This window comes from Typha latifolia, chromosome 4, assembly GCF_019914945.1.
Source record: "Typha latifolia isolate L0001 chromosome 4, TyphaL0001v2, whole genome shotgun sequence".
NCBI classification, from domain to species: domain Eukaryota; kingdom Viridiplantae; phylum Streptophyta; class Magnoliopsida; order Poales; family Typhaceae; genus Typha; species Typha latifolia.
This window is the reverse complement of record NC_133089.1, coordinates 16308362-16336057: the sequence shown is the minus strand read 5'-3', so window position 1 is coordinate 16336057 and position 27696 is coordinate 16308362. Positions and strand designations below refer to the sequence as shown.

The 27696-nt window shown below is 36.4% G+C and overlaps 3 protein-coding genes across 14 annotated transcripts; 2 read left to right on the top strand and 1 right to left on the bottom strand.

The window, feature by feature from the left end:
• Nucleotides 1-2130: 2130 nt before the first annotated feature.
• On the top strand, nucleotides 2131-10823 carry LOC140787548 (DEK domain-containing chromatin-associated protein 1-like). Of its 4 annotated transcripts, none has more exons than XM_073136527.1 (12): nucleotides 2131-2276; nucleotides 2743-3409; nucleotides 3508-3541; nucleotides 5125-5201; nucleotides 7241-7300; nucleotides 7396-7506; nucleotides 7582-7662; nucleotides 7803-7889; nucleotides 8146-8560; nucleotides 10129-10241; nucleotides 10376-10406; nucleotides 10530-10823. In XM_073136527.1, the coding sequence occupies exons 2-12, from the start codon at nucleotides 2768-2770 to the stop codon at nucleotides 10712-10714; spliced, it is 1836 nt and encodes a 611-aa protein (XP_072992628.1). In that variant the 5' UTR covers nucleotides 2131-2276; nucleotides 2743-2767; the 3' UTR covers nucleotides 10715-10823. The 4 variants fall into 4 exon arrangements, with proteins under 4 accessions (XP_072992628.1, XP_072992626.1, XP_072992627.1 ...); XM_073136525.1 differs by having other exon boundaries at nucleotides 5125-5204; XM_073136526.1 differs by having other exon boundaries at nucleotides 2181-2276; nucleotides 2753-3409; nucleotides 5125-5204.
• Nucleotides 10824-12900: 2077 nt separating this feature from the next.
• LOC140787549 (nuclear transcription factor Y subunit B-3-like) lies at nucleotides 12901-14791 on the top strand. The gene is made up of 2 exons (XM_073136529.1): nucleotides 12901-13804; nucleotides 13884-14791. Exon 2 carries the CDS (start codon nucleotides 13952-13954, stop codon nucleotides 14519-14521), a length of 570 nt encoding a protein of 189 aa, XP_072992630.1. The 5' UTR covers nucleotides 12901-13804; nucleotides 13884-13951; the 3' UTR covers nucleotides 14522-14791.
• A 210-nt stretch (nucleotides 14792-15001) lies between these two features.
• LOC140787547 (uncharacterized) lies at nucleotides 15002-27614 on the bottom strand. 9 transcript variants are annotated; one of them, XM_073136523.1, is made up of 28 exons: nucleotides 27321-27614; nucleotides 26455-27171; nucleotides 25495-25600; nucleotides 25304-25401; nucleotides 24525-24662; nucleotides 24295-24363; nucleotides 24081-24203; nucleotides 23841-23990; nucleotides 23627-23758; nucleotides 23460-23539; nucleotides 23158-23252; nucleotides 22997-23064; nucleotides 21530-21631; nucleotides 21328-21398; nucleotides 20897-21004; nucleotides 20699-20774; nucleotides 19985-20121; nucleotides 19728-19887; nucleotides 19430-19609; nucleotides 19211-19327; nucleotides 18619-18774; nucleotides 17990-18160; nucleotides 17781-17893; nucleotides 17358-17481; nucleotides 15859-15954; nucleotides 15726-15788; nucleotides 15592-15631; nucleotides 15002-15484 (listed from the first exon to the last, which is right to left on the bottom strand). In XM_073136523.1, the coding sequence occupies exons 1-28, from the start codon at nucleotides 27468-27470 to the stop codon at nucleotides 15462-15464; spliced, it is 3663 nt and encodes a 1220-aa protein (XP_072992624.1). In that variant the 5' UTR covers nucleotides 27471-27614; the 3' UTR covers nucleotides 15002-15461. The 9 variants fall into 9 exon arrangements, 2 of the variants coding, with proteins under 2 accessions (XP_072992624.1, XP_072992623.1); XM_073136522.1 differs by having other exon boundaries at nucleotides 15002-15631; XR_012108857.1 differs by lacking the exons at nucleotides 15002-15484; nucleotides 15592-15631 and adding an exon at nucleotides 16989-17122 and having other exon boundaries at nucleotides 15748-15788.
• Between the last annotated feature and the right edge of the window lie 82 nt (nucleotides 27615-27696).

Below are 27696 nucleotides of genomic sequence, written 5' to 3'. Positions count from 1 at the left end.
GGGTGTATATATATATATGTATGATCTCTAGCATCTCAGATGTATTGAGACTCCACATAGTTCAGTTTCCCTCTCTTCATCACTCTCAGAAGCTAGCCTTTTCTACTTTTTGATGCAATAAAGTTACACATCTGTGCATCCCTCATGGTAGAATCATCTGATTACCAAATGGGTTACTCTCTTTTTATGCTTAATCATCCTAGATTGTCTATTTTACTGTCTCTCCTACTTATTTTTTGTAGTTATATCATTTCTTCCCCTCCAGCATCTCTTACTTTGTTAGTGTTGGTTCTATCCACTTCCTTCTCACTTTTCTTGCCTAAGCTTAGAAAGCTCATCAAAGCCAACTCCATGGTGCCACAAGATGAGGAAGGAGATCAAGGAAAAGAAAAAGAAGAAGAAGAAGAAGACAACAAGTTTAACATAAATGGATCACTGAAAGATGGCCTAAAAGGATTAGATGGTTCAAGCAATGCGACATCAGCGAATCTACGTCGAATTCGATCAGGATCATCGAGTTGTTCGGTCACTGACGATGAATCATCGCATGAGAACCTGCAAGGATTGTCAGATTGTTCAGAAGATTCAGATTCAGATGATGAGAGCCTCATTGAGATTGCTCTTTCTGATGGGCATTATGTTGCTCAGGAGGAGTCGAATGCATTACAACCGAAAGGAGGATGCTTGTCTGACTTCTCACCTGAGTTGCTACTCATGCAACATGGGCTAATGGAGCTCCTATCAGAGATTAATGAGGAAGATAATTTAATCGAGATAGACATAGCAAGAGGATCCATCATATGTCCAAGGTTGGAAATTAAAGCATAAGGTGGGCATGCATCCTTCCTGAGCTCTAATTTTGTATGTCATTTTTTAGTACATATGTTAGCTTAAATTGCTTTTTGGACAACAACATACAGGGTTCATGGGTTCTTTTGCCTCTAACCATTGTTCTTTGTTTTCTGAAAAGCATAGATATTTTACTGAATAAAGGGTATGTCTCAGGTCTGATAGAAGTAATATCAGAAGCTCACTTGGAAACAGCAAAAATAAAATGAACTCTAATTCATTTTTCGCGCAGAGTTGATGACAGACTTATTAATTTCTACAAGGCGTATCATATTGTTCAGATCTGAGTGCAAGAAACAAACGAACTAATTATCGTTGGATTTCAGCTCTACTTTTAGTCTGAAGTAAATTGCATGGCACCCAATTATTTTCTTAATTTCAAGAAAGTGTACAGAAGAGAGGCATACAGGTTGCCCTTATAATACTTTGATACTGTAATGTAAATACTTTTCATCTTTGCCTATTCGCCATTGTGTCTGAAGAGAATAATTAAACTTATGCGGCTATCTAATTGCTAGTTGTTTTGTATTAGTACAGATTCAGATGAGGAAATGATGATTATTGAATTTGACATTGGAGTGCTTTGAAGAACAGAGAAGAACACAGTGGACCTCTTCTTAATGAATCTAAATTCACTGTCTACCCTCTCTCCAAAAGAAGCACATCTTAAGAAAGAACTCAAAATATTTTTCTTATAATTATGAAGTTATTTTTCTTCTTCTTCTTCTTCTTCTAAATTTTCGGAAAAAACACATTCCTTCTCTTTTAATGATTATAGATGCCCAAGCCATGCACAAAGTAAAAACACCATGAGATGATGGATTATACTAAGAGAAAGCTACTTGATGCAGTGGCAACCAAATTCATTTTTATTTCCTTTGAGAAAATTTTATTTTCTTCTTCTTTTTTGAAAAGATAAAGGGACAAAAATTGTATTCTTACATTAGATAAATTTCATACTTCCTCACCTCTTGCGAAAAATGGTGGTAGATTAATTAAAATTCTCAAAAGCAATAGTAAAATAATAATCGTTAATCCGAGATAGCCTACATTCACATGAAATTATGGTGTGGAATTATTGCGGGTAAAAATTGTTATAAAAAAAAACTGTAGTGCTTCACAAAAAAAAAAAAAAATATATATATATATATATATATGCATTTCTTTACAAGGATTTGTGTCCTCATATGTAAATCTCCCAAAGAAGTAGGACTGAAGGAGAATTTTGTCACATGCGTCGGAGAGTGTGCAACAGATATTCAGGTCCCTTCCGACAACAACGAAATTAAATAAATTCTCCGAATGCATAAAAGCCCCTATAATATCCCTTTTTAGATTATACAGGAACCAAAAAGTCGGCCCTTTTCTAATTCCACTCGCCTCGCTCACTTGCTCGAAGCGCGCGATGCGCTAAAACCATCGTTCAAGTATGAAGCTTTCCGATTCCAAATTGTTATTTCCTGTGGTGATTTCGACGATTTTGTCCATTTTGTTTATCTTTGGTCGATTACCCACTTGGACGAGAATGGCATTTCTTTATCGCATTAGGGTTTTCGAAGTTGTTCTAGAGGAATCGATCTTGGCCGCTGCCACCTCGGTTCCGTTGATGATCTTGGGCATTTGGTGGAATTTTGTAAATTTCGATCGGGTTTTCTTGTTCCCCCCCATCTATGTTGTTTTTCTTCAATGTTGGAGTTTTTTTTTTCGTTAATGCATTTCTATTATTTGATAGGATTGTGAATTATTTTTGGTAATATACAGATAATTAGCAGCTGAGCTTTTTCTAGGTTGGCATGGCTCCTTTTTTTCCCCAATGATGCGCGTGATATACGATGAATTTTTCAAACTATTATTATTACTTGCAAATTCTGATTTATTGTCTTCTTGTACAAGTATTGAGCAGTTTAAGATTTTAGACATGACGGAACAAGCTGCGACATCTGAACTGGAGGCAAAGATGCTACCTGAAGATGTAGGTATGGAGGAAGTTACTGAAAGGAATCTTGCGGTAGAGAATAATGTGATAGAAGTCGAAGTTAAAGAACAAGGGGAAGAAGGAAAGAATCATGGTGATGTAAAGATTGGAGATGCGGAGAATGGAACTCGGGAAGAAGCTAATATTGTTAATATTTTAGAGGTCAAGGATGGAAAGGTGGTAGAAGCTGAGGCAAAAGTGGCAACCGATAATGTGAAAGTGAGTGAAGTTGACAACCCGGTGCTTGATGAAGCTGAGGTCACAAATACCATGGTAGGTGAAGATCTGAAATATGTACAGGAGGCAAAGGTGGATGAGGAGGATGAGAAAGTGAGAATAAAGTCTGGTGCAAAGATTGGAGAGTATATGGAAATAAAGGAACTAAACAAGACATTGAAGCAAGGAGAGAAGGATGACGAGGAAACGGAATTGAAAGGTAATAATGAGTGTGGAGTAAAGTCTGAGGATGTTCCAAAGACACCTGCGAATTCCTCTATCGAACGCCCTGTGCGTGAGAGGAGAACTGTGGAGAGGCTGGTGGAAGCTCTTGAAAAGGAACCAACTAAGGCATTCCTGATTGAGAAGGTTCTGCTTTTATATTTCTTCTTCTCTTGTCTCCACTTGGTTCATGCATTTGATGAATTTTGTAAATAATTTACCTCTGTTGACCTTTTGACTGACAGGGCCATGGCACTCCTCTGAAGGAGATACCAAATGGTATGATTCTGTCTGCTGTGATTTAACTTAGGAATTTCTTTTCCTTTCTAGTCTGTTCACTTATACTATTTCTATTGAATGGTAGGATCAGGGCAACATTTTGCTGTTTCATGTCAAGTGACTTCACATATCACCTTATATTTTAACAATGGAACATGATCTAGTTGTGGGAGTCAAGATATCTTAGATGCCAAGTCTAAAATCTAAATTTCTTGTATAAGTGATCTCCATGCTTGTATAGATGTCGGATGTTGAAAACATTTCTTGTAATAAAAATACACGACTGTTGCAGAAAAATGCAACAACTCATTGCAGGATATACCTCATACTTCTAGGTCAAGTTGGGAAGCACAGACACTTCAAATAGCATATTTTGTCCATGTCTGATACATGTCAGACACCAACACTCATTAGCGTACTGGACATTTTGATGAAGTATTCGATATTTAAGAAATTATAGAATAAATTTGGATATTCTTTGGACATTTTTGGATATTCTTGAGATCCGTTTTGGATATAAGATTTATTATATGCTATAAAAGTTTATTATATAAATGATTTATTGTAGGAATTTCCTGCATATGCTATAGAAATATAATGTAGCAATCACAAGTTAGTGCATCTGATTTAATTAATATTAAGGCAAATTAGTATAAAATCATGAATTCGCATATGCCATCCACTGTAGTTAAGTAATGGTAGCTAGTTATTTATTATCATAATATTGAATTGTATTATCATTTTTGACTTTGTGGCATTGTGTACATTTTATTTTTTTCTCATGAATAATATATGCATGCCTGTGCATGTATATTATAAGTTTAGAAAAATGTTTGTATAAGCGTATCAATAATATATATTTGTATATATAATGTTTTATATTTATTTTGCCCTATTCTAAACGTGTTGTGTCCTATTCTTTCAAGAGTTGTCGTATCCCCGTGTGACATATCTATATCCTGTGTTCGTGTCCGTGCTTTTTAAAGGTCAACGTCATTATATTGTGTATTATCATATGACTCTTTTCAATGGGTGTATCATTATTGAAAGGAATATTTGTGATCTACAACCCAATTCTAACATATTAGGTCTATAATGGCATAGTGATACAAGAAAATGGCAGTACTTTGGGAAACAGAGTTTTATGGCATCATTATCCAATGATATTGACCGCAATTATAAGGATAAGATATTATGGTTTCAGTTATAGTTATGGTTAATGAAAAACTTCAAGTGTGATCATAAATGAGCTGTGAAAATAAGTTTTAACAAAGATTTGATGCAGCTCATTTAGTCATGTCTTGTTTATTTCCATAAATGCAAAGTGAAATCCTGGCCTGAGTTTGGTGCATTTTCAATTTTGACCTAATTATTTAGATTTAGATCCTTGAAGCATTTATGTTTGCTAGTCCTCTTTTATGATAAATTAAACCAAATTTAAGTTTACCATATATAACTGTAGCTACTTATCATGTTCAGTTTTTCGGCCAATTTTTTACCTCGTGGATTTTAAAGTGCTTGATTCCTTTTCTCCCCCTATGTTTCATAATGTAATAATGTGGAACTTTGGTTCTTGGTTTCAGTGGCTTACAAATTAGCAAAGAAGAAGCCTGCAGATCTCAAATTGCTCTACCATGTCCTTTTCAGGAGACAAGGGAAGGTGGTACCGATCCTACAGATTGCTCATTATCTCTAGGTTTATTTGCTGCTGTATACTTGTTATCCTATCTGTATTATTATATGCTCTAAGTATTGGTTCGTTAAAAATAATACCAAGAATATAAAAATAAGATTAAGTGCTGATTTGTTAGCTTAAACTTTATAATTGTGAAGCATTGGATATTCCTGCAAAATTTTCAAGCCATATATGTATAATAGAAGCTTTGGCTCTTAATAAAGATAAGATGATGTGTTAAACTTAGTTTCCCTTTTAATTTAAGAACTTGTTTGATCTTGATCAGTGCAGTAAAACTAAAGAGAAATAAAAAGTGCATAAAGACTTTCATTGTTCGGCAACTTGCATACATCCGCAGGAGAGCTGTCTTTTTACTATTCTTGCAATAGAATGCTTGTATGAGATTATGTCATATTAAATACAATTAAGTATATCTTGGTACACTGCAAGATCCCCAATATGCACTCATCGTATCAATAGAGGCTATGACCTCCCCTCACCTGGCCACGACCTCTTGTTAACACCCCATAAGGAGAAGGAAACTTTTTGCTTGGAACCTCAAACATCCTGCTTATTCACTATTCCACAACCCATTAATTCCTCTTAAAAGTTCAGATAACACATCACTGGTAAAATGGTTGACAGGTTACAGCATTAGTCCTTGGTTAAATCACTTGATCTACAAGTTACTATAGTGACCACATTTTAACTTAATCAGAAAACTAAAGGATACAAAGTTGAGGTGTAATCAAATGATTGAACCTATGCCCCAGCTGAATGGCCCAGCAGTTATTCGTAGAAAGAGGATAGTAACAGTCTTATACGAGAGAGTAATAAGGAAAAATTATGGACTACAAATATTTTCACTCAAAAGGAATGTAGTAATCCCTTCTTGTTACATTTTCATTAGGTTCTGTTTGATTAAACTTGAGCCAGGCTGCCATATTTTATTTAAATATGTTAGGGAAATTCAGAATTTGACTTTATAAATATTGAAAAGGTAGTCCTTGAACAAGAACATGGTAATCATTCGGATGCAAAGAGGAAGTTGCCCTAAAAGCAATTACCCTAAAAGGAATTACCCTCTCCAAAAGAGATTAGGGAAGGGAAAAGATCATAATCAAATGATATATACTAACTGCAGTGTAAGTATCACTTGAAATATCCAATGAAGATGTGCATACTGCTGAAGTTTTGCATGCAAGTCATTTTTGTATTTCCCCTTCTGCAAGTAGAAGTTTCCTGAGTGAGATCAACGTTACTCACTTGAAACACATGAAAATATAGTGTTGCTTCATTTATTGGTACAATGGAGAGGCAAAGCAATGCACATTTCTGAACTCTTTTGGTTTCCTTTGTGTAGTTGAATTCTGACTATTCATTTCAGCTAATCTATAAATTTCGTGGTGTGATTCCATCAAACACCTTTTTTGTTCTTCTTATTTTCCCATTCTATGATTTGGTGGATATATGTCACGTGTATCCTACATCTATAATGTAGTATTCATTTACTCTTGTATATGATACTAGGAGTCTTGTCTCTGCTTCTAAGGAAAATGCTGTGTATGTTCATTGCAGTGCACCTATGCATATGTCCTCATTCCATGTAGTGCATTCATGTATATTCAATAAATATATGTGATACATAGATATCATAATATCGTAGAAAAAATATGCTTGTGATAAGAAAAATATGCACATTAGAGTATTTGTGCATATTTACATACGTATATGCATGCATGGGTGAATATAAGCCTCTCATTGTAGTAGGTGTCCTTGGAAGTTGCAATATCTTGGTGATGAGCATGAAAGTCATTGTTATGTAAAATCTAGTCTCAATAACTTTGTCCTGCCCCTTTTGTGTTATGCCAGACTTATCTGAAAGTATCTCTATTAGATAACTTGGCTTCTCTAGGTTTAATAACTTCTGCAATCCTGCTAGTATATTTTCTTTCTTCCAACTTTGATATGGTTTTCCCTTCACCTCCTGCTGTAGAAATGACTTTTAAGTTGTTAATTGGCAGGTAGCCGATTTCAAAAATCACATACTGCAATTTTCTGGATTTGTGTGGCATGATGATGAGGTAAGCATTCTTTTTACAGATAAACCTATGGTGGTTGATGCATAATTAATTTCTCCCAACCCTTTGCTGAATTATGAGGATTAACTTTCATACAGGAAAAGCAAAAAACTAAAGTAAAGGAGAAACTTGATAAATGTACTAAAGATACATTAACGGGACTATGTGATTTGTTCAACCTACCTGTTACAAAAGCTACTACGAGGAAGGTTGGTTTACTTCATTTTCTTTCTTTTTGTCTTGAAAATTTTGAGACAAAATATATGGTTGAGTTGGACTCGCAGGAGGAACTAGTTGCTACTCTGTTGGATTTTATGGAGGCACCTCATGCTACAGACAGTGTCATACTTTCTGACAAGGAACAGGTTTGCTTGAAATTCTACCCTTAGAACCTATTCTTTTTCTGCCTTGAAATTTCATGCGCAAGCAGGAGTGGCATAAAAATGGATAGATTGGTAAATTCTTTTTCTTTTTCTTTTTGTGTTTTATCTCTCCTTTATTGCAGCAAACATTGAAGAATAAAAAGCGCAAGAGAGTCACAGGAGTTCGGGCACCAAAGAGTTCAGGAAGTATACATATGCAACACTCCAAGGTATACTGTCATTATTATAACAGATAATCAATTTACAAGAAGTCCTAGGTAGTTAAATCATTTTTCCTCATTGTAGTTTTGTTCCTTATGCCTTGCATAATGTATGTGACTTTATCCTTCCTCTACAATAGATTTTTCCTGTTGTACAACATAGTTAAATAACCTTTGATAAATTTAATGACTCTTGCAACTTAATTGCCAATACCAAACTTTGGCTTGTCTTCCATTTATCTTTTGCATAGTCAATTTTTTGCAGAAAAAGAACAAGGCTGAGGAAACTCCAGAAAGAAATCTGAGTAGTTCGCATGAAACGAGTGATGCAGAAGAGGAAGATGATGAGAATGGGCTTAACGATGAGGATGAAATGCACTCTGAGAGTAAGGAGAGGAATCTCCAATCTGAAGAAGAAGATGAGGAAGAACCCAAAGAAGGCAAATCTAGTAAGCATAAATTTTCTAGAGGGGCTTCTGCTGGTAGAACAAAGCCACACCTGGGGACAAGTCCCATTAAAATGCATCTTCCAATAAACAAGTGTGCCACTAAAACATCATCTTCAAAGCACTTTAAAGCAATGGAGAACAACGATGCTAGTGTAAGGTTCTCAAAGAAGAAGAGAACTGTTAATGGGACCGAGGACAAAGCTAAAGCAGATAGCAAGGAAAAATTTAATGGTATGCCTTCATACTCTGGATTTTGCTTGCTTGCCAGAATTAAAGTTCGTAGAAGTAAAATTTGGGAGGATTCTGTGCTGCTCAGATTGGAAATTTTAAGCTGAAAGAGATTTTAAGCAGATATGGTTGTCATGCATAGGAGGATTTTTCACTATTGTGAGAATACAAACTTTTCATGCCTCTGCATACATGTATGTGTACACGTGTTATGTATGTGTATTTATGTACGCATTTATGTACGGGTATGCTGCTCTAGAGTAAGCAAATTTAGTACGTGATTTTATTAGGAAATGTCAGATTCAGCATTATTATGTTATATTAGGTAAATGGACATGGACTAATTTGATCCTTTAGTTGATGCATATATTAAACACAAAATTAAATTAATCACTAAGCTCAGGGCACATTAATCATGTTAGTTTATGCCCAATGTAAAATGAGAGTAAACTATCTAACTTGGTAAGATTGAGGAAAATCCTCCAACTGAGTTGATATCCACTTACAGTTATTTAATTTTCCATCAGATATCTCTATGTTGTCTGCTTGAAATGTTTAAAGGTGGGGTTTCACATATCTATATATATGTAACCTTTTCCTATGTTAATGTAAATAGGTATATAGACACACACACATAAATAGCTGCCACACCATCACCAGCAAGCTTTGTCTTTTTGTCTGACTGGTTCTACCTGCTATCACGTTTTCCCTTTTCTTCTATTAGCTTATTCAAGAACTTACTCTCAAGAATGCTGAACTATTTGCATTTTTAATTCATTTAGTAGAAGCTTGACATCATTTGTTACAGATTAACGCTGTCTTGTGATTTGATCTTTTAGTTGTGATAATTATTTCGGGAGATGAGCTTTTAACAAGTATGATTCAATGCTCAAGATTTTTATTGCCCGTAGTTGTGGAAGCAGTAAATTTCTGGGAAAATATTGAGATGTTAACATGTTACCAACGATGGCCGTGCCGACCGCCGGCCGGCACGGCACGGCACGGCACGTGCCGCGACACTTGCCAGCCGTGCCGTAAGAAAAGGAGAGAAAAATGTACCACCTTGGCCGTCGCCGTCGCCGTCGCCGCTCTCGGTCGCCATCGCCGCTCCCAATCGTTGTCGCCGCTCGCCAAAGCTCGCATCGGGTGCCCTAGCTGAGGGAGGGGAAGAGGTTTATCGGTTAAAAACTTAAGTTGCGGATTTCTCTCTCGATCTCGATCTCTTTCTTCCCCTCCCTCAGCTAGGGCACCCGATGCGAGCTCGGGTGACGGCGACTAGGAGCGGCGACGGCGACAGCGACAGCGAGCTCGACGATGAGGTTGTGGCGAAGCTATTAGGAGGGGTGCCATGCGGCACCCCTCGTGCCACGTGCCGGTACGTCGCCGGCACGGCCATCCTTGCATGTTACCATCATTGTATAATGCCTTGAACCACAGAAAATAGTTGGGGAAGTTTGTAAATTTCTTGGAAAATATTGGGATGCTAACATGCTATGGTCACTGTATAATACCTTGAACCACAGAAAACTAGCTTAACTTTGACCTGAAATTTGTTTCTTTCTTATTTTTAGGTAAATTGGTGGCTAAAGGAACGGAAAATTCCAGAAGCATGGAGACAGGGCCAAGTAAGGAGGAAGTGAGGAATGCTATATGCAATATCCTGGATAAAGTTAATTTTAACACGGTAAGCAAGATGACTAAGCTGTTTCAAAACTGTAAGCTAAACAGTGACCACTGTGTATATTCTTTAGTTGAGTAATTATTGAATCTGATTTCAGAATTTTTTTGTAATTGCGGTTAATAAGTTCCTATTTTCAGGCAACTTTCTCTGACGTTCTACATGAACTTGGTATGCCTTTTGTGAATATGAAATTTGTCTTGCCTTTGTGTAATCTAATTCTTTTTTCTTTTTTTTATTCAAAAATATTTCTATGAAGAAAAATACTTGCTTATTGGAACTCACCTTCTTCAGATAGACATTTTGGTATGGATCTTTCGTCAAGAAAAGCTGCAATAAAGTTCATGATAGAAGAAGAGCTGACCAGGCTAGCTGATGAGGCTGAGCAGAATGAAAAAGATGAAGAAGATGAAGAAGATGAAGAGGAAGCTGGTAAGGATGAACATCCAGAACCTATGGGCAAAGAGGTGAACGCTTGATTACGCTAGAAGTATTCTGTAAATAATGGTTATCTTATCATGTTTAATGCAACATAATCTTGACTCTTAGTAGTCTAGTCCTCTAGTAATGCATTCCCTCATTTTATTATCCCACTCTTGACATGCATTTTTCCTGGCATTCCATGTAATGTTGACATAGATTGCGAGATCTGCTCATGTTAATTTGCTGACCTTGCATATGTTGACAAGAAATTTTTTCTTCCCAGGCCACATGTTGGAAAAGTAAATCTCAATATGCTATATCATGACATGCTAGATTCACTCAGAGCATGTAAAATTTTAGGATCTTCAAGTATATCTAGGCTCACTAGGGGACAATAAGAATGGCTCTTCCACTTGTATTGTCGGGCTCTATGGAACAAACCCACTAACAAAGGTGGATGGGAGCAATACTCCAGTCAACCACGCTTTTGCCCACACAAGACCCAGCACTTTCATTATCAAATTGGAAACATACCTCCATTGTTTTGCTGGAGAGATAGTTTTAATCATTTTACCTATGACCATGCACATTTCTAAGTCTGACTGTTGCATTGGCCTTCTTGATATGCGTTAACTTATCCTCATTACTGGAGAGACTTTTTAATTTTTTTATGACTCCAATTTGTAGCAATAAGGTGCACAGTAGTATGTCTTACCATCACACCGAAGCCATTACGAACAACCAACCAACTCAAGAAAAAAACTTCCATCATGGCGACCCACTATAAGTGATCCTTTCACCATAATTATAGGTCTGGTGTGGTGAGTTCCTTGGTCCTTCACCCTATAGTAGTCAAAGCATTTCATGGAGCTAGTGTGTGATAAAGTAACTTCAAAAGGCCAGTGGGTGAAACTATGCGCTTAGTATACTGTGAGCCTATTAATGGCATTGAGCTGTATGCCTACCGGATTACGCCTTTTTTCTAGTTCCATTGATAGTGGAGCACATATGGGAGATTCCTGATGAACAACTAACTTTACTATATAACCTTCTTCCACTTTTCCGTTTTGATTCCAGTATAATAAAAAGTTGGGTAGGCTTGAATTGGGTCAAGCTCCAAGGACTAGGAACTGATGCTCTAAAGATGGCAACAATGTGAAATGTGATGATTGATGCCTAAGGTAGCATTGCATTTTCGCATGTTGGACCATGTATTAGCTGTGAGTGGGATTTCCACTAAGCTGATGATGCACATTGATACTTAATAGGCTAAACTACTGAGATTTAAGAAAATAAATTAATCTTACAAAAGTTGTTGATCAGCATTTTCGAGGTCATTGATTTATGAAGATCTATTGAGTTGAGAAAGAACCCGCTGTCTGCCACCATTAGAGCTTATCTTTTCACTGTTTTGATTACTTATTAAGGGAGTTAATAATTGATGCTGTAGTATTATCGTTTCCAATTTTATTAACTTTAGGAAAATAAGAATGCAAAAATGAAAGGCAGGATATTTAGCTCTCATTCACTCGTGGAATGGGAATAGCCCTTTTTTATAGTACTCTTTATTTTGGTGTAGTAATTAAATAACTTAGTTTCTTTTAGTATACTAATTTATCATTCTTTCTCATCTTATTACATACAACTTTTAAAAATAATTTAATAATAACTCGTAATTATTATTTTGTCTCTAGATTAAACATCACTTAATTATACATCACCTCAGCTATAGTTAAGATTCTCTCTCCTCGGTCTCAACATTATGCCCGAAGGTTCTGAGCATACTCTGTCATCCGCAAGGAGTATCTCAAATATAATCATACCTTGCCATCCGCTAAGGGTATCAACATCTATTTAGACCGGGCATTCTTCTAGTTGATAGAAATCTCGTGAGGATAACTCGTCACATATGCCCTGACAACAATTGCATAATTCTGTATTATAATGTGGTGGGTTATATGTCTGCACTAGGACCTAAGTTGATGTGGTTATAATTTTTTATTTTTATGGTGTAAATCTTTTTTTATTACAAGTACTCAAAATGCGAGGAAGTGTTTTTAGTGCGGATACACAGAGCATTTTAAGTCGTTATTTATAATAAAAATATTGTATTTTTAGAAAAAAAATATTATTACTACTAATTTACATCTAATCAAGAGTGTTTTTTTTATCATTTTATATAAAACATCATCCATTCTCAACACAAATTCACTGCTTTTTCATTATTTTAATATTAATTTTATATCATATTAAATTTAATTACTATTCTTTATACTAACTAAATAATATAATAATTTATCTTGGTATTAGCTCCCTTCGGATATTAAAAATTATAATATCTATTTTAGATCAGTCTTATTCTACTAGTGAAAATTCTTATTTACGGCCTAAGGTGGCAGCTGAAGATGTTATTACTGTGGTATGATCCCATGGGCCATGGTTTTGAGATTGAAATCAAAAGTGATGTCAAATCTCTATAAATATTTTATGTCACATTCGATGCTTGTCAAGCTAACAACATGACAAAGTTTTGCCAACTAGAGGACTGTTTTAAGTTGTAAATACTAATATTTTTTGGCTAATGATACTAACATAATAAAATGATTGATAAAATGTATGTAAACCTGATTGCTCTAGTAACGTCTGATATCAACATCAGTATTGTACTTCTTCTGGGTCTACACTTAAAACTAAATTCATCTCGCTTGTACGTACACGCCAACCTATAATTGGATTTCATAAACCCACTATTTTAATTTTTTAAAATACTTAAGAGTGAGGGTTTATATTATTTTTATTGTGAAAGAGCTCGCTGCTCCCTGCTCCCTGCTCCCTGCTCCCTACTCCAATTAATTTATTTATTTTTAATTTTTTTAAGCTCGTGGTCCAAACGGACGGTCAGGATGGTCCCTCGTGTTGCAACACCTAAGACGATAAATTGACGGTTTGTGTCTTTCCACGTGTCATTCTTGTTGACATACTAGGACGAAGATCCAACGGATGCGGCCGTTCTCTATCACAGAGGGGGGAGAGAGAGAGAGATTTTTTGTTCGATTAGCAGTCCTTCTTTCTGTTCGATTGCACGTCTTTTTAGTCTTCATTCAGTTCATCTCAATCCAATTCTTCTACGACCTCGGTCAACTTGGGTAAGTCCGAATGCGTGCGAGCTGAGGAGGACCCGTAAAGTTAGCTCCTTTTACCGATCTCTTCTCTTTGAAATCTTAGAAACTCGTGCTGCGATCGAATTCCCATCAGTTGTCAAGATCCCAACTTTGAGCTGAGAGACCGAAGGGATGGCGTACTCCGACAACGAATCCGGCGGGCAAAACGGGAGCAACGCCCACGCCCACGGGAGCAGCGATTTCTCGTCTCCCCGAGAGCAGGATCGGTTCCTCCCGATCGCAAACGTGAGCAGGATCATGAAGAAAGCCCTTCCCGCCAATGCAAAGATCTCCAAGGACGCGAAAGAGACCGTTCAAGAATGCGTCTCTGAGTTCATAAGCTTCATCACAGGGGAGGCATCCGATAAATGCCAAAGAGAGAAGCGTAAGACCATCAATGGAGATGACCTCCTCTGGGCAATGACTACTCTTGGATTCGAAGACTATGTCGACCCACTCAAGGTTTACCTGCAGAAGTTTCGGGAGTTGGAAGGAGAAAAGCTTGGGGGGGCCGCGCAGCCGCCGCCGCAGCACAAGGAAGGCAGTGGAGTGATGACGATGATGATGATGGGGCAGCACATGTATGGGTCTACGTCCACGTCGACATCCACATCCACATCGGACATGTATCAACATCATCATAATCATCAGGTGGCTATGGGCGGAAAAGGAAGCTTGGGTGGTGGAGGGAATGGTACGTAAGGTGGGTAATGTTGTTTAGCTCTGTTAATGTAATTAGCGTCAAGATTAGGATAGTTTTAGAATAGGACATTGTTTCATCGCAAAAATAAACAGAGGGATATTATTCCCAACAAAAAAAGAAAAAGAAAAAAGAAAGACGTGTATCATGCAGTGTTGTTAGGATTTGGATTTGATGATGAGGATGAATCTATCTATGTTGTTTCTCTGATTGTAGATTAAGGTTATATCTGTATATTATTGCAAGTTATGATGATGAATGCAGGTTCCTTATGTTGTGTTGTATCGTAGACATGTTCGTGTCTAGGGTGAGAATTTTAGGTGATATATATATATTCCTAGAGAAATCTTTTACTGTTGTTTCTCTTGAAGCTTAAAATTGAAATCCGTCTCTTTAGTAGCTGCTAGTAGAGTTGCAGATTCCAGCGGCTAATAGAAGTGATCAATATGAGACTGGAGCTAAGCAAGAGAATAAATAAAACATATTGAAAGCCGTCTCTGTACTCATAAAAAATCCTCAAACATGGGACAGTCGAAGGCATCTACTTTTTCTCAAGTTGGCCGCTCAACCTTTTAAGATGCTCAAACATGTCCAAACAAAAATATTAAATGCATAGACTAATTGTTGCCAAAAGAGAAATATTCTAAATGTGGTGCCTCTGTCTTTTAGCTCTTACTAGATGACAAACAGAAAAAAAAAAAAAAGATGAGGCCCCTACCAGCTGCATCAATGTGCTTGAGCATGCCATGATGTTCTCACGGGGGAACCACAGCAGTGTAACCATCAATGAGAAGGTTTCCTTTTAGTTTTGCTCCGATATTTTTCTTTACAATGTGGAATCTCTTGCATGATATTGGTGCTTTCTGTGATAATCAAGAAGCAAGATCATCCTGCTCACCAGAAAAATAGATGCTCGGAAGTAGAATTAGCATTTGAGACCAATCAGACAGTTGCATCTCGTACACCTGCAAAAAATAGCTCGGCAATATGAACTGCAGTAGTTCATTGATCACATAAATGGCAATCTTGGATCATCGAGTTCTAGTTTATGCCAGAGCCTTCAAAGAATCACCTCTGCCTTCAAAATATGACCTTTCAGATTCAATTACACCCTGAGCGAGGTAGACATCATAGACCAAGTTAGGATGTAAAGCTTTTCAAAAGATATGGTAAAGAAATAAGTTTACCAATATAAAACAAATATACCTTCAGAATTAAAAGGGCAGCCCCCTTGTCCAAAACCTCATTGTATTCGCCACATGACAGGGTCTGCAAGACATTGATGAATCATATGTGCACAGAAGGGGAATTACTTCAAATATCGGAGATAGAGACCTACTTGTACACAATTTGGACAACCAGTGGCACCCAAACAATTGCATGTTGTAATCTGTTCTAGAGCTGCAGCAAGGAGTTCCCCGAAGAGTCGCTGAACCTATTTCAATACATGAATAGGTTTAAGTTGCTAAGCATATCAAACAATACCATCTCATATTCTCATGTTCATATCATGCTTACCATCGCATCGAACAAAATAATACTAAAAATATAAATAATTAAAGGAATGAACTCAGCTGCTTTATGAAAAAAAGAAACAAAAAAGAAAAGAAAAGAATATATGCATTGCAGAACTTGCAAGAAACAACTGCCGCAACACTCTTCTAGCAGTAGGCTTCCAGTTGTTATTCCTCTCAGAACTTTACTATAGTTTACTTTCAATCTGTATATTGGCTATACAGCTGGAGTGCACCTTCCGGTTTTAAAAGCTATAAAAGAATACCAGCTATTTCCACTGTCTTTCATCTGGTTGTATCAGCTCTACATAATTTGTGGTGAACTGATGATTTTTCATAGTTTCTCATTTTGCCTATGTGGGAATGCACACTCTTGTGAGATGTGCACTTGTGTGCATCTCCCATATTCAGTATCATCCATGTGATATATGCATTAGTTCGGCTACCAGTCTGGCAGCGTGATTGGCTAACATGTTTTGTGTTGTGAAGTGCATACAAAGTAGCTCTCTCAAGACCATTCTTTTTTCAACTCTCACATGAGTTGGTTGTATAGTAGGCAGATATCAGATTAAGAAGTATCAATTGATTGCTCTCTCAATATTACCCATGAATAGAACAATGTATATTACATGCCCACTCTAATAATAAGCAGACATGGAGAGCATGACTTTTCATTAATCTTATACAGCATATAAATATTTCCACTTCTGTGTCAGGTTAATATGCATATAACTGCATAAGCATGGAAAGCTCAATGCCATGGGTGGAGTACATCTTCAGATGCATCGCCTGCATTTGTCTATTGTCTAGACATTTTTTTTCTGATCTATACATTTAGCATGAAGATGCAAGATAGGCAGATAAGCAAATATTAGCGTTAACTGAGGATGTGCATGTATGAATGCTTGTGATAGTCACATGCTTGCATGCCTGCAAAGTTAGTGTTTGTCTATACCTCAATAGGTGGATACGTATATCTGCACTGAAGGAAGGCTTGACATATAAAAGGAGCCGGGGCAGTTACTAGCTGTATGTGCAAGAAGTATGCATAACTCTGGTGGACAGGTCAATAGCCTTATCTTGAGTGACCTTCACATTTGTAAGGAAAGCATAATTTATTCTCATTTAAGCACTTCATATCCCAGTATAGGCCAACATACTAATCTTCTGTGTTTCTCGCCTTTTTTCAGTTCATGATGGTACTCATGCAATGAAAACAATAACTTTACCACATCTAGTATGTCAGCATTAGATAGAGAAGCAGGCACAAAATATCTAAAAGCAGGCAAAGGCTACAACCACCACCAAGACCATATCAGCTTACCTGTGACGCAATACCAATACCACCAGGATGCCGATCATACAGCAAAATTCTTTCAGGAATAGCACGGGTTTCATGGGGATTCGCACACTCTGTACCCATATCAGAAGCATTGCACATCATATACCTAGTATAATATCATTCATAGCCATATAAGCATCCAGGAAAATAAAAGAATCAGATTTTTCTTCAAAGGAAGCAATCCCAGTGTAGCCCAGAAAAGTTAACCGAATCATGCCAATGAGCTGAATACTATAGTAGAAAACAACGTAGCAGGTAGCTAAGTTTAATAGAAGTATATAAGTGAACACTGAATAATTTTCCAGGTGGTAAACTGTAAATTAACAACTTCTTGTTCGAGCTCAATGATTATGCTATTAAGAAGGATTAAAATGGCCCAAAATTTTATAAATAGAGGAAACATACAAAGGCACAACATTGAGGAGAGCATGGGAAGCAGCATGTAGGCCTGCACGAAATTGTAGGCCCTGCATCTCCACAGCTGTCTTTACTGACTGAGGAACTCGCGTCCAAGCTGCCTAATTTAGTCATTCACAAGGAAACAAACTGGCTGAAAGCTAGCAAGATGGTATTGTTATAGCAAAGACAAAATAAAGTAGATTGCATATTCAGACCTGTGAATCATATGAATATGTAGGCAATGCAAGCTCGACCCTATCAAATATTTTATTGCTCGCTCGCCATATGCGGTAAAAGCCAAACCATTTAGTAGTAACTTTGCAAGAATTTACTTGCGCAGTGGTTCTTATGTGATCACATTCGGATTCTTTCGCTGGTGGATAGGCCTAAAGCATTATCATAAGATAAAAAGGTCAAGCATAACCCTCCAGTATCGTCACTAGTGGGAAACCAAAAGGTCCTTACCATCAAGAAATCAGAAGAATAAGAGATAAATAACAGGAAAAGAAAAAGAAAGAGCAAGAAATACAAGGTTGTCCAAGTGTTATCTGTATCCAGAAAAACTTAACATGCTAAAGCTAATTAACCAAGGATAAGAAGGCCAGCTAATTCCAACAGTTTGACTTTTCATATGAGAAAAATCCAATGATTAAGCAAAGAAAAAAGTATAATGTACATTTTGCAATTAACATTAACGACAAGTGATTATGCTCTACTGTCACAATGAGAGCCCATAAGAAAAAAAGAAAAAAAGGTGAGCAGGCAAAAATCCTTTCTAGAACATATAAATGTAAGCAACTGAATGGGGAAAAGAAATACAAGTCACGCGTTTTAAAGAACATACAAGGTCACCTCCAACTACGTGAATGTCAGTGTAATCTCGTGTCTTTGTGTAGTACTTCAAGCCAGCTTTCTGGCAGAAGGCAATCTTTGATGATAAATCAAGATCATCAACCAGGTAAGTGACACCTTGATGAATGTACACAGCACCTTCATACACCTGAATGGGGAAAAAAGATTACCTCAAACAATTATTCATCCAAATTAAAGTAAGAAAGAATAAAAGACTGCGACATGTAATAAATAGTTCCATTAAGAATCCTCTGCTCTCACATAGCAAAAGAAAAGAGACATTATTTATGACTATGGAAATTCTGAGCCAGATAAAAACAAGAAGAAGAATATGACAAGGAGATCTCATTTTTCTCAAATCTGTAGCTCCCATTTGTCATTGTATCTCAACAACCAATTTAGAGCAAACTACAATTTTGTTTATATCATTTAGTAACAAAAAAGAGAGCGACTAAAGCTCAATCCACTAACAAGTGCTGCAAAAGAATGAGATCTTGTCAAAGTCCTTGTTCCTTCATATTTCCCTCACCAATGAATAATTAATTATGATATAAAAAACTTGGAGGACAAACAGCAAAGATTACCTGGAAGAAGGCCTTGCTTTCCTCAATTTCCTCTAATGTTTCGTTGCTGAACCTGTCTACCACTCTGTATTTCTCATTTTCAATTGCCCGCAAGCTAACTGAATAGGAAGGCTTTCCCTACAAGAACAAAGATAAAGCAAATAAATATCAGCATTTACCAAAAATAACCATATTATTTCTACTGAAAAATGCTATTGCATGTGGAAGTGAGCATAATACCTCAGGTCCAATATAATTCCAGGTTTTCATAGAACAAGAACCAGTTGGGTTGTTACACAGATGCCCTTTATTCTTAAGAACCATTAGTGCCAGATTTAGACAAGGACCAAAATACTTTTCATCATATTGCAAACATAACGGCAATTCATAAGCAGCACATGCGACGTGCTGTTCTAGTACCTGTAATTAGACACATTGGGATATCTAAAATTCTAAATCGCAGGGATCATAAGAAAATCCCTTCGGTGAAATTATTTTGATATTCAACAAAATTTTAAAAAAATTAGTTAAGTTAAACCTTTTGATTATTAGAATCAACTTGGCAATGCTCGATTGCTCTTCCAAAGAGTTTGTGTGGAAATTTCATAAAGTACTGATCAAGAGGTCCCTCAAATGCAACATAGATAGCCAACGATGGTCTTGCACGTCTTCCAGATCTGCCAGCCTGCTGCCACAGGCTACAAGTCGAAATGTTAGGTACCATTGAATTTTTATATACAGGACTAACATATAATATATGTTGAAAAAGGGAAACAATATAGTAGTCTACTTTACCTAGCAACACTGCCAGGAAAACCAAGATGTAATGTTACATCAACATGTCCAACATCAATTCCAAGTTCAAGAGCACTTGTTGCAGCAACACCACGAAGTTTTCCATCAAAAAGATCAGCCTCAATTCTTCTTCTCTCCTGCTCTACCATTTATTCCAGAATTTCAATGAACCAGGACCATAAATGTTGCAAACAAGGGAAATTTAAGACAGAGGCAAAAGGAAAATAAGTGTTAAGCAAAGAAAAACATAAACTAGAATTTCATCTATTTTGTAGGAAAACATATTAATACCCAAATAGTTAAGTGGTGCGTTTACACCAAAAGATACTATGGTTGTATTGTTGTATTGATTCCTCTTTTAAAACAGATCATACAATGTAACCAGCACAATTGTTAACTACAGTGAAGGGAAACCAACATTTTTATATCCTCCATCTCTTCCTATTTTGTCATATTTATGTCTATGGTTCACAAAATCTAGTAACTCTCCACAGTTATTATGGATGTTACACATCAGACTCCTTGAAATAACGAAATTGTCATTAAAATCAACTCATGGCAAAACATTCTCACTAACATGGTTGTCAAGCTTATATGGAAGGATAAGCCTAGATGAGATGACATATAAAGTTCAGTGACAAATATGAATTACTATGGACATGATTTGCGGCATCTTTGCATGGTAATCTATTCATAAAAAAGAGTGACATAAACCTGTGAAATGTAGCCGGCACGATACACACAAACAGTATGAACCAGATTTTGTGCAGTTGCCTGGAGAATTTCACGCCTACAATTATCAAAATACCAACAGCTTTGTAAATGAAAAAATAAAAAAGATCATCAAAATACAAAAACATGAAGGGCAAGAAACTAGTAAAACTTATGTATAAATTATTCAAATCAACATACGTGTAACATAGAACTAATTCACAGAGTTTCCGTGTTTTGCAGAAAGCAATGCAGCGAAGACCATGTTGAACCATTTCCGCAAAGAGGTAAGCAATCTCCATTATTGGGCTAGAAAAACAAAAAAGAAGAAAAAGTAACATCATCAGTGCATGTTTATTTAAAAATATAGCAATATGATATTCAAACTCTTTTGGTTTGCTAATAAAAGTCTATTGTATGCAAGAAAGATCAGAACCACAATACACCCTCAATGCCTGATAGCATCAATATTGGTCATGTGGGAGGCCATTGCCATCTGTTATAGCAATGGCTAACCAGCATGCCCTTGTGGTGCAGCAAGTGGAAGAGAACAAATTCATAAAGGATATGTGCAAAAACGACTTTTTTATGTACTCCAACAACCAATCCTTCAAGTAGTAACAGTAATGCACCTTGAACGTTGGGTTCTTAAAGCAGATTTGTCAGTTTCAACATTCTCCTTGCTGCTAAGAGTCTTTGATCTCTAAGAAAGAAAAATTTTGAAAGCTCAAAGTTTCAGCAGTATTTATTATTGTGGAGTCTTACTGCATGAGCGACAGAAGATGTATAAGAGGATATGGACTATTATTATCAACAGGTGTAAAACGAAGTTACATTTTTCAAGATCAATGGAGGATTCCACAAGAGAAAGTACTTTGGACCACAAGGACTTCCATCATTCTGAATTAGCTCTAAATTCTTCAAGTTGGCCAGCTCCTGATACAGAAGGTAGTCAGGAACCTTAATTATAAGTACAAACTTGTGGTCACTAAATATTGCAAAAGTGACATACATAACCAAGGGATAATAACCCATTCAAGTAACATTAATTTAGATAGCTCAGAAAGAGACATCTGCAAAGTAGGATCAAAAATCATATATCATACTACTATGCTAGCATTTAAACTGGAATGGCTACCAATCAGTTCAAAAGATGGGCAGTTCAATAAACTCTTGGAGGATCATATGAAAAAAAAAGTAGGTCATTTTGAAGAAAACAAATAAATGATAAAGATATAAATTGACTGCCAATTAAGGAACATTCCTCTACTGTGATTCAAGAATTTCGGAACTTAAAACATGATATTTCTATTACATTTGACTTAGAAGGCTATTAAGATTCAATCTGTTTCATGTGTTCCATATATCTACGATCTGTAAAGTGGCATCCAAATCAATCAAGTCATAGCCTCTGTGATTGTGGGTTGCAGAATATGACTGAACAGATATATATACTGTTTCTAGTACAATATAGAAGAAAATCATAATGATAGGACTCCTGCTATAAAGTAATAATGGTTTCAGCCATATGCTATGGCACTCCCATTTTCGACCATAACTGAAAATTTTCTTTTCGAGGTCATTGATGGTGTCAATATCCACATCCATCTAGTGCATGTTTTCTTTGAACATCTTCATAAATCATAACCCTTCTTCTAGATATACTATCCATTGGATCTCTCCCTCCAACATTATTCTCAGTGCTCATTAGAAGTGATTACTTAAAAATCAAGTCACAGACATGCAGTAATTAATTAACCATATTGAATGTTGAGCAAAAAATAGAGCAAAAAGATACATATCAAGCAATAAGCCAATAACATAAACTGTCAGATGAATTTCATATTCAGTGGATAAAGTCATAAGCACTTAAACATAAGTAAATAATGGATATCCATCTCACACAGCCTTCATTGAGACATAAATGAAGATAAGACATTCAGCTATCTTTGAATATTCTTTTGTCCTCTTTACTACCCAATGATCCCTATTAAATAGTTTCAAATTCAATGGTGACCATAAGTTCTTTCGTTTAACATTTCCCATTTCGTTATCACTATGAAACCTTTGCAATGTCTAATTTAAGTTACTAAACAGATAATTACCAACTGCTAGAGTTGCCAATACCCTCTTTAATAGTTCTAAGGTGTTTCATTTAACAATTTCCCATTTCAATAGCACTATGAAACATTTACAATGTCTAAACTAGACTATCACTAATACACTTCAGCTGTAGAAAAATTGATCATTTGTGGATAAACTTATTTAGGTTAACACTGAACAGCATATGTTTCAGCCTACCATAGCATGTTCTCGCGGGTTTGCAGAGGTTGCAGTACAAAATATAAATGAAGGATCAGTACCATAAACTGCAAGTCCAAATAACACGGTAACTATTAGTTTTCACATAGAAGGAAATATAGAAAACCCAAATTGTCTCAAAAGAAGCATGTCCCACAGACCATTTGAGCAAATTCGACGCAATCTCCTGAATACAAGAGCAGTGTGGCATCCAAATGCTCCTTTATAAGCATGAGCTTCATCGGTCACAATATACCTGAATAAGGTACTTGCTGAGAAGGTACTGAACAGATGTGCAGCAAAAATTTTGGATATAACAAGGGCTATTCTCTAACACATTGGTCCTACTAACAGGTAAGGCAAATAAGAGCAAAATATCAATGCCTGACATTGAAGAAAGAAAGATGGGAATAAAAGAACTTACTTCAGTATATTAAGCATCATGAAGAAAGTAAACTCCTACCTGAGATTTGATAAAATCCGCTTGAATTGTCTGTGATGAGGCAAGATTGACATGTGTAGCATATCTGGGTTTGTAATCAACTGCATAAGTGAAAGAAAGAAAAAAGAATTAGGAAATTACAAAACTATATAAAAAAAGGGTAGACAATGTAAGGAGCCTAGTCTTACAAGTCGAGCATTATCCCTGATTCCGATACGATCTTCCTTGGAAGTATCACCATCATAGATGCTGATATTCAGATCAATTTTCAACCTTATTTTCATCTCCAATAAAGTTCTCAGCTGATCTTGAGCTAAAGCCTACATGATGAAAGTAGTGCTTAGGATATGACTGGATTTGAGTTGTTGTGGATCATAAATGGAACAAGATGTATTTCGCAACCTTTGTAGGGAATATGTAAAGAGCACATGACAATAAATTCTGAGAGAGTGCTTCTAGAACTGGAACATTGTAGCACACAGATTTCCCACTGGAAGTTGATGTTGCAACAATGACATTCTTCCCAGAAATTGAAGATTGTATAGCTTCGACCTTCAGAATGATAAGGGAGTAAGTGAGAAATAAGAAAAGTAAGAACCATTAAAAGAATAGAAGCAAAAAAAAAAAAAAAAAAGGAAAAACCTGATGGCTGTACAATCTTGATATACCAATATGTTTAAGTGCTTCTCTCAAAGCTTCGGACAAATTATTAGGAAATTCCACATAAACTGCATTTTTAGCTTCCATCTCTTCCAAATGCACAATCTACAAAAGAGAAGTAACAAACAATGGGACAATCCAATTTATTTTCTATAAGATTTTACGAACTCTGGGAAAGGATATAAAAGAAGAAAACCTGTCCATTTTTTCCAATTCCCTGTTTAAGATGTTCAACCATTTCAGCAGGTTCCATGGTGTGCACGCCCTATTGATGAACAGTTTAATAATTAGAGATGTATATTGTCCAAATATCTTTGCATATTATATGTGCACTCTATCTTGGAGTAGATCATGTATATAACAGTTAAAAACGTGTCCTGTGGACGAAGATGATATCAACGGGAATAGATAATAAGAAGAACTTACATGGCATGGTGATGCCAAGGACCTATTCTTCACTGACTTGGCTTCACTAGGTTCTGACGCAGCAACATTATCCTTCTCCATTATAAGATCTTCAAAAGAAGGCACTACCAACATGCTAGTCTTTGACAGTTTTCTTTCCTGAATAACAGAATCCTCTAGCAATTCATCAACATAATTGCCCAATTTTATGAAAATGTCAAGCCAAGAACAGTGCTAATGCATGAATAGTAAGAAGAGTTGGAGAAATTCTTCCTGAGGCATAACCTACATAAAAGTTCAAGAAGTTCTGTGCCAGCATAACTAAGCTCTTTTCCCACATATAGATCATCTGCCTAAGGAAAAATACTCTTCCAACTGACCTAATTAAACTTGCTATTTTGAAAACAGTACAATATAATTGTCAATGAGTAATCCTTAAATAAAACCAGATACCATGGAACCTGTGTGAACATACATGTGGAGAGCTGAGAGCATAGTACAGAAGTACAAACGAACTAAACAAATTTCAATATCAAATAGATAAAAAGTTTGGGCAATTTTTACAGGGAATCTCTTGGTTCTGTCTCAACTTTTGTCCATCTCACTTCCAGCGTGTGTATCATTGAAATATTGAAAGGAATAATGGGATGTTGAATTAGAAAAAAAGAAAAAGAAAAAGGAAAGGAAAGTAGTGTCATGCAACCAAAGTGTCCTACTTTCTAACACCCACTGAAGGACTCTTGCATTGCAGAAACTTAGAACATAGAACAAAATGTCATTCTTTTCAAGATGACACATACCATGCAATTCTTAAGAGACCTCCACAGCTCGGTTCTGAAAGTACTCCAACGTTTAAATACAGAATTAATGATTGCCACTCTAGGTACCTGTTTCCTTGCTATAATAGCGTATGACCAAGTTTTAAACAGGAATTAGAATATATCCACAAACAAAACTTAACTCAAAATCAATAAAAGGTATTCACTCATACCACTACTGCACTTAGATGACATGTCGTTTGGCTTAGAATTGCCAATAACAATGGCACAGCTCAATCTTGTCGTTGGAGTTTCTTGCCTATCTGAAATTGCAACAACCTACAAAGGCAACATTCAGCATATTCAAACAATAAGCAGCACATCAGTCTGACTAGACTAAGGAACATGATATGCACACACAGTAGCTAATGAGAGCAGTCAACATAGAAAGCAATTCAAAATCGTACAATATGGTGTATAAAGCAAAAAGTAGATAAAGTAAATTTCATGATATTAAATTGGAAGCAAAAGGATGCAAAGTGAATAACTAAACATCAGTAAGCTGATTGTATGCACACACAGGCTTTAAGGGAGAAAAGTAACCAAGGTAGGAAAACCAAGCTTCACTAGTTTAATGGTTTCCTCAAGAGCAGAAATTATGATAAACATTTACCAAAGTGCTCAAGCAACTTGTCAATACTTGGATATGTTTCACAAAAGATCTTAAAATTTAAAATAAAATAAACTTTTGGATGGATTACAACTCTTCTTTTCTGAAAATAGGACAACAATTTTCCCTTTGTTTTCGTGCCCTGTTCATAGAAGCCATCTTATGGTATGCTCAAGATGACTATCTCTGTTGCTCTTGAAACTCATTTTGCTCAACGATCAATTACATTACATGCCAATGTTTCTTATTTTATTCTCATTGGAAATTTCTCCAGCTTATCTTTCACTCCTATATCATTGTCATTACTCCCTTACATATAATTGCATAATGTTAATGCATTTGTCAAGATCAGGTTCGAATCATAAATCATGAAGCATCAAATATGAAGATAGATCAGGAGAAAATAGTAAATACATGTCAATCGATAAGCTTCTTAAAAGTGCGACCAAAAGGAATTCCTTTGAGGCAAACAAACTTGCAACAATTACTGAGACATTGCTTTCAAGTAATAAAGATGAGTTACCTTTGGAAAAAGAACTGAAAGATTCTCCACATCTGACACACCAAAGTCATCAAGTGCAAAGCTGCCAGGCTGCTTGAAAACACGCTCCAAACAGTCCCAACTTATGCATGTCCGTTGCATTTGAAAGAATGCATAAAGCACATTCAGAAAAGTAAAGACCTTCAGAAATCTTTTCAGCCATGGTGGACACATACACCGTTCAGTCTCATTGGACAGTCTAAACAATTTCTCAAATAGGAAACAGCGGTCCGAATCAGGATTTAATAAACATTTCACTGATTCCACAATCTGACAAACTCTATCGCTGGTATGTCGCTCAAAAAGATTCATGATATCAGGGTGCAATAATTCCAAAAGAACATCATCAAGATCCCCAGCTTTCTTGCGCTTTCTATTTAGAGAAAGATTTGAAGAATTGCCACCCAATGCTGCCTTCTTGATCCCATTATCCGAATTATCCAAAGAACCAAAATTTATTGGTGTTGTTTCAGCTCGAGGAGTGCTGGATAGAGATGAAAGATCATTCATTATATCTTTCCATGTAGAATCAGCAGCAGAAGACGCCTCAAAACACTTCGAAGAAGTGTTTACCTCCTCCGGAGGAGCGGATTCTAAGGGAAATTGATGTGATTTTCTCGTGAAGGGAACAATAACTAAAAATTCACCGTTCTTCATTTGAAAGTTACCTACTTGCGTTTCCAACGTTAATTTAGCACCCTTCAGCACAATATATTTGGCGAACCATTACAAACCCAAAAATGGAAAGAAAGAAAGAAAGAAAGAAAGAAATGGATTTGGCCAACATTTGATTAAGAAAACGACTAAGATTTCGAGAAATGGGAAAACAAATGGGAATCGAATGGTACCTTGAAGAAGAGATGGAAGTTAGGGGATCTTATGGCGGGAAGGAAGGAATCGTTCAAGATTGCCTTCAGATCACGTACGGAACGGTCCGGAGATATCGCAATGGTGATGGATTCCCCGTCTAGGGTTCGGACTTCGACCTCCTCCTCCATTTCCCGATCGGTTCCAAGTTCCAACCGATTTGGGATCAATTCTCGGGGCGTTGGAAACCCTAATCGTTTATTTTGGCGCGGAAGCCATACTCAAGTCAAAGAACAGAGACTCCGCTCGGTATCATCGGCGGACTCTAACCCGTCTCAGTATTCGCGGATCGCAATTAAACATAATAGAGTGTGCGTTTTCTGTTTCACCCGCTACATTATTCGTTTATTACAATTT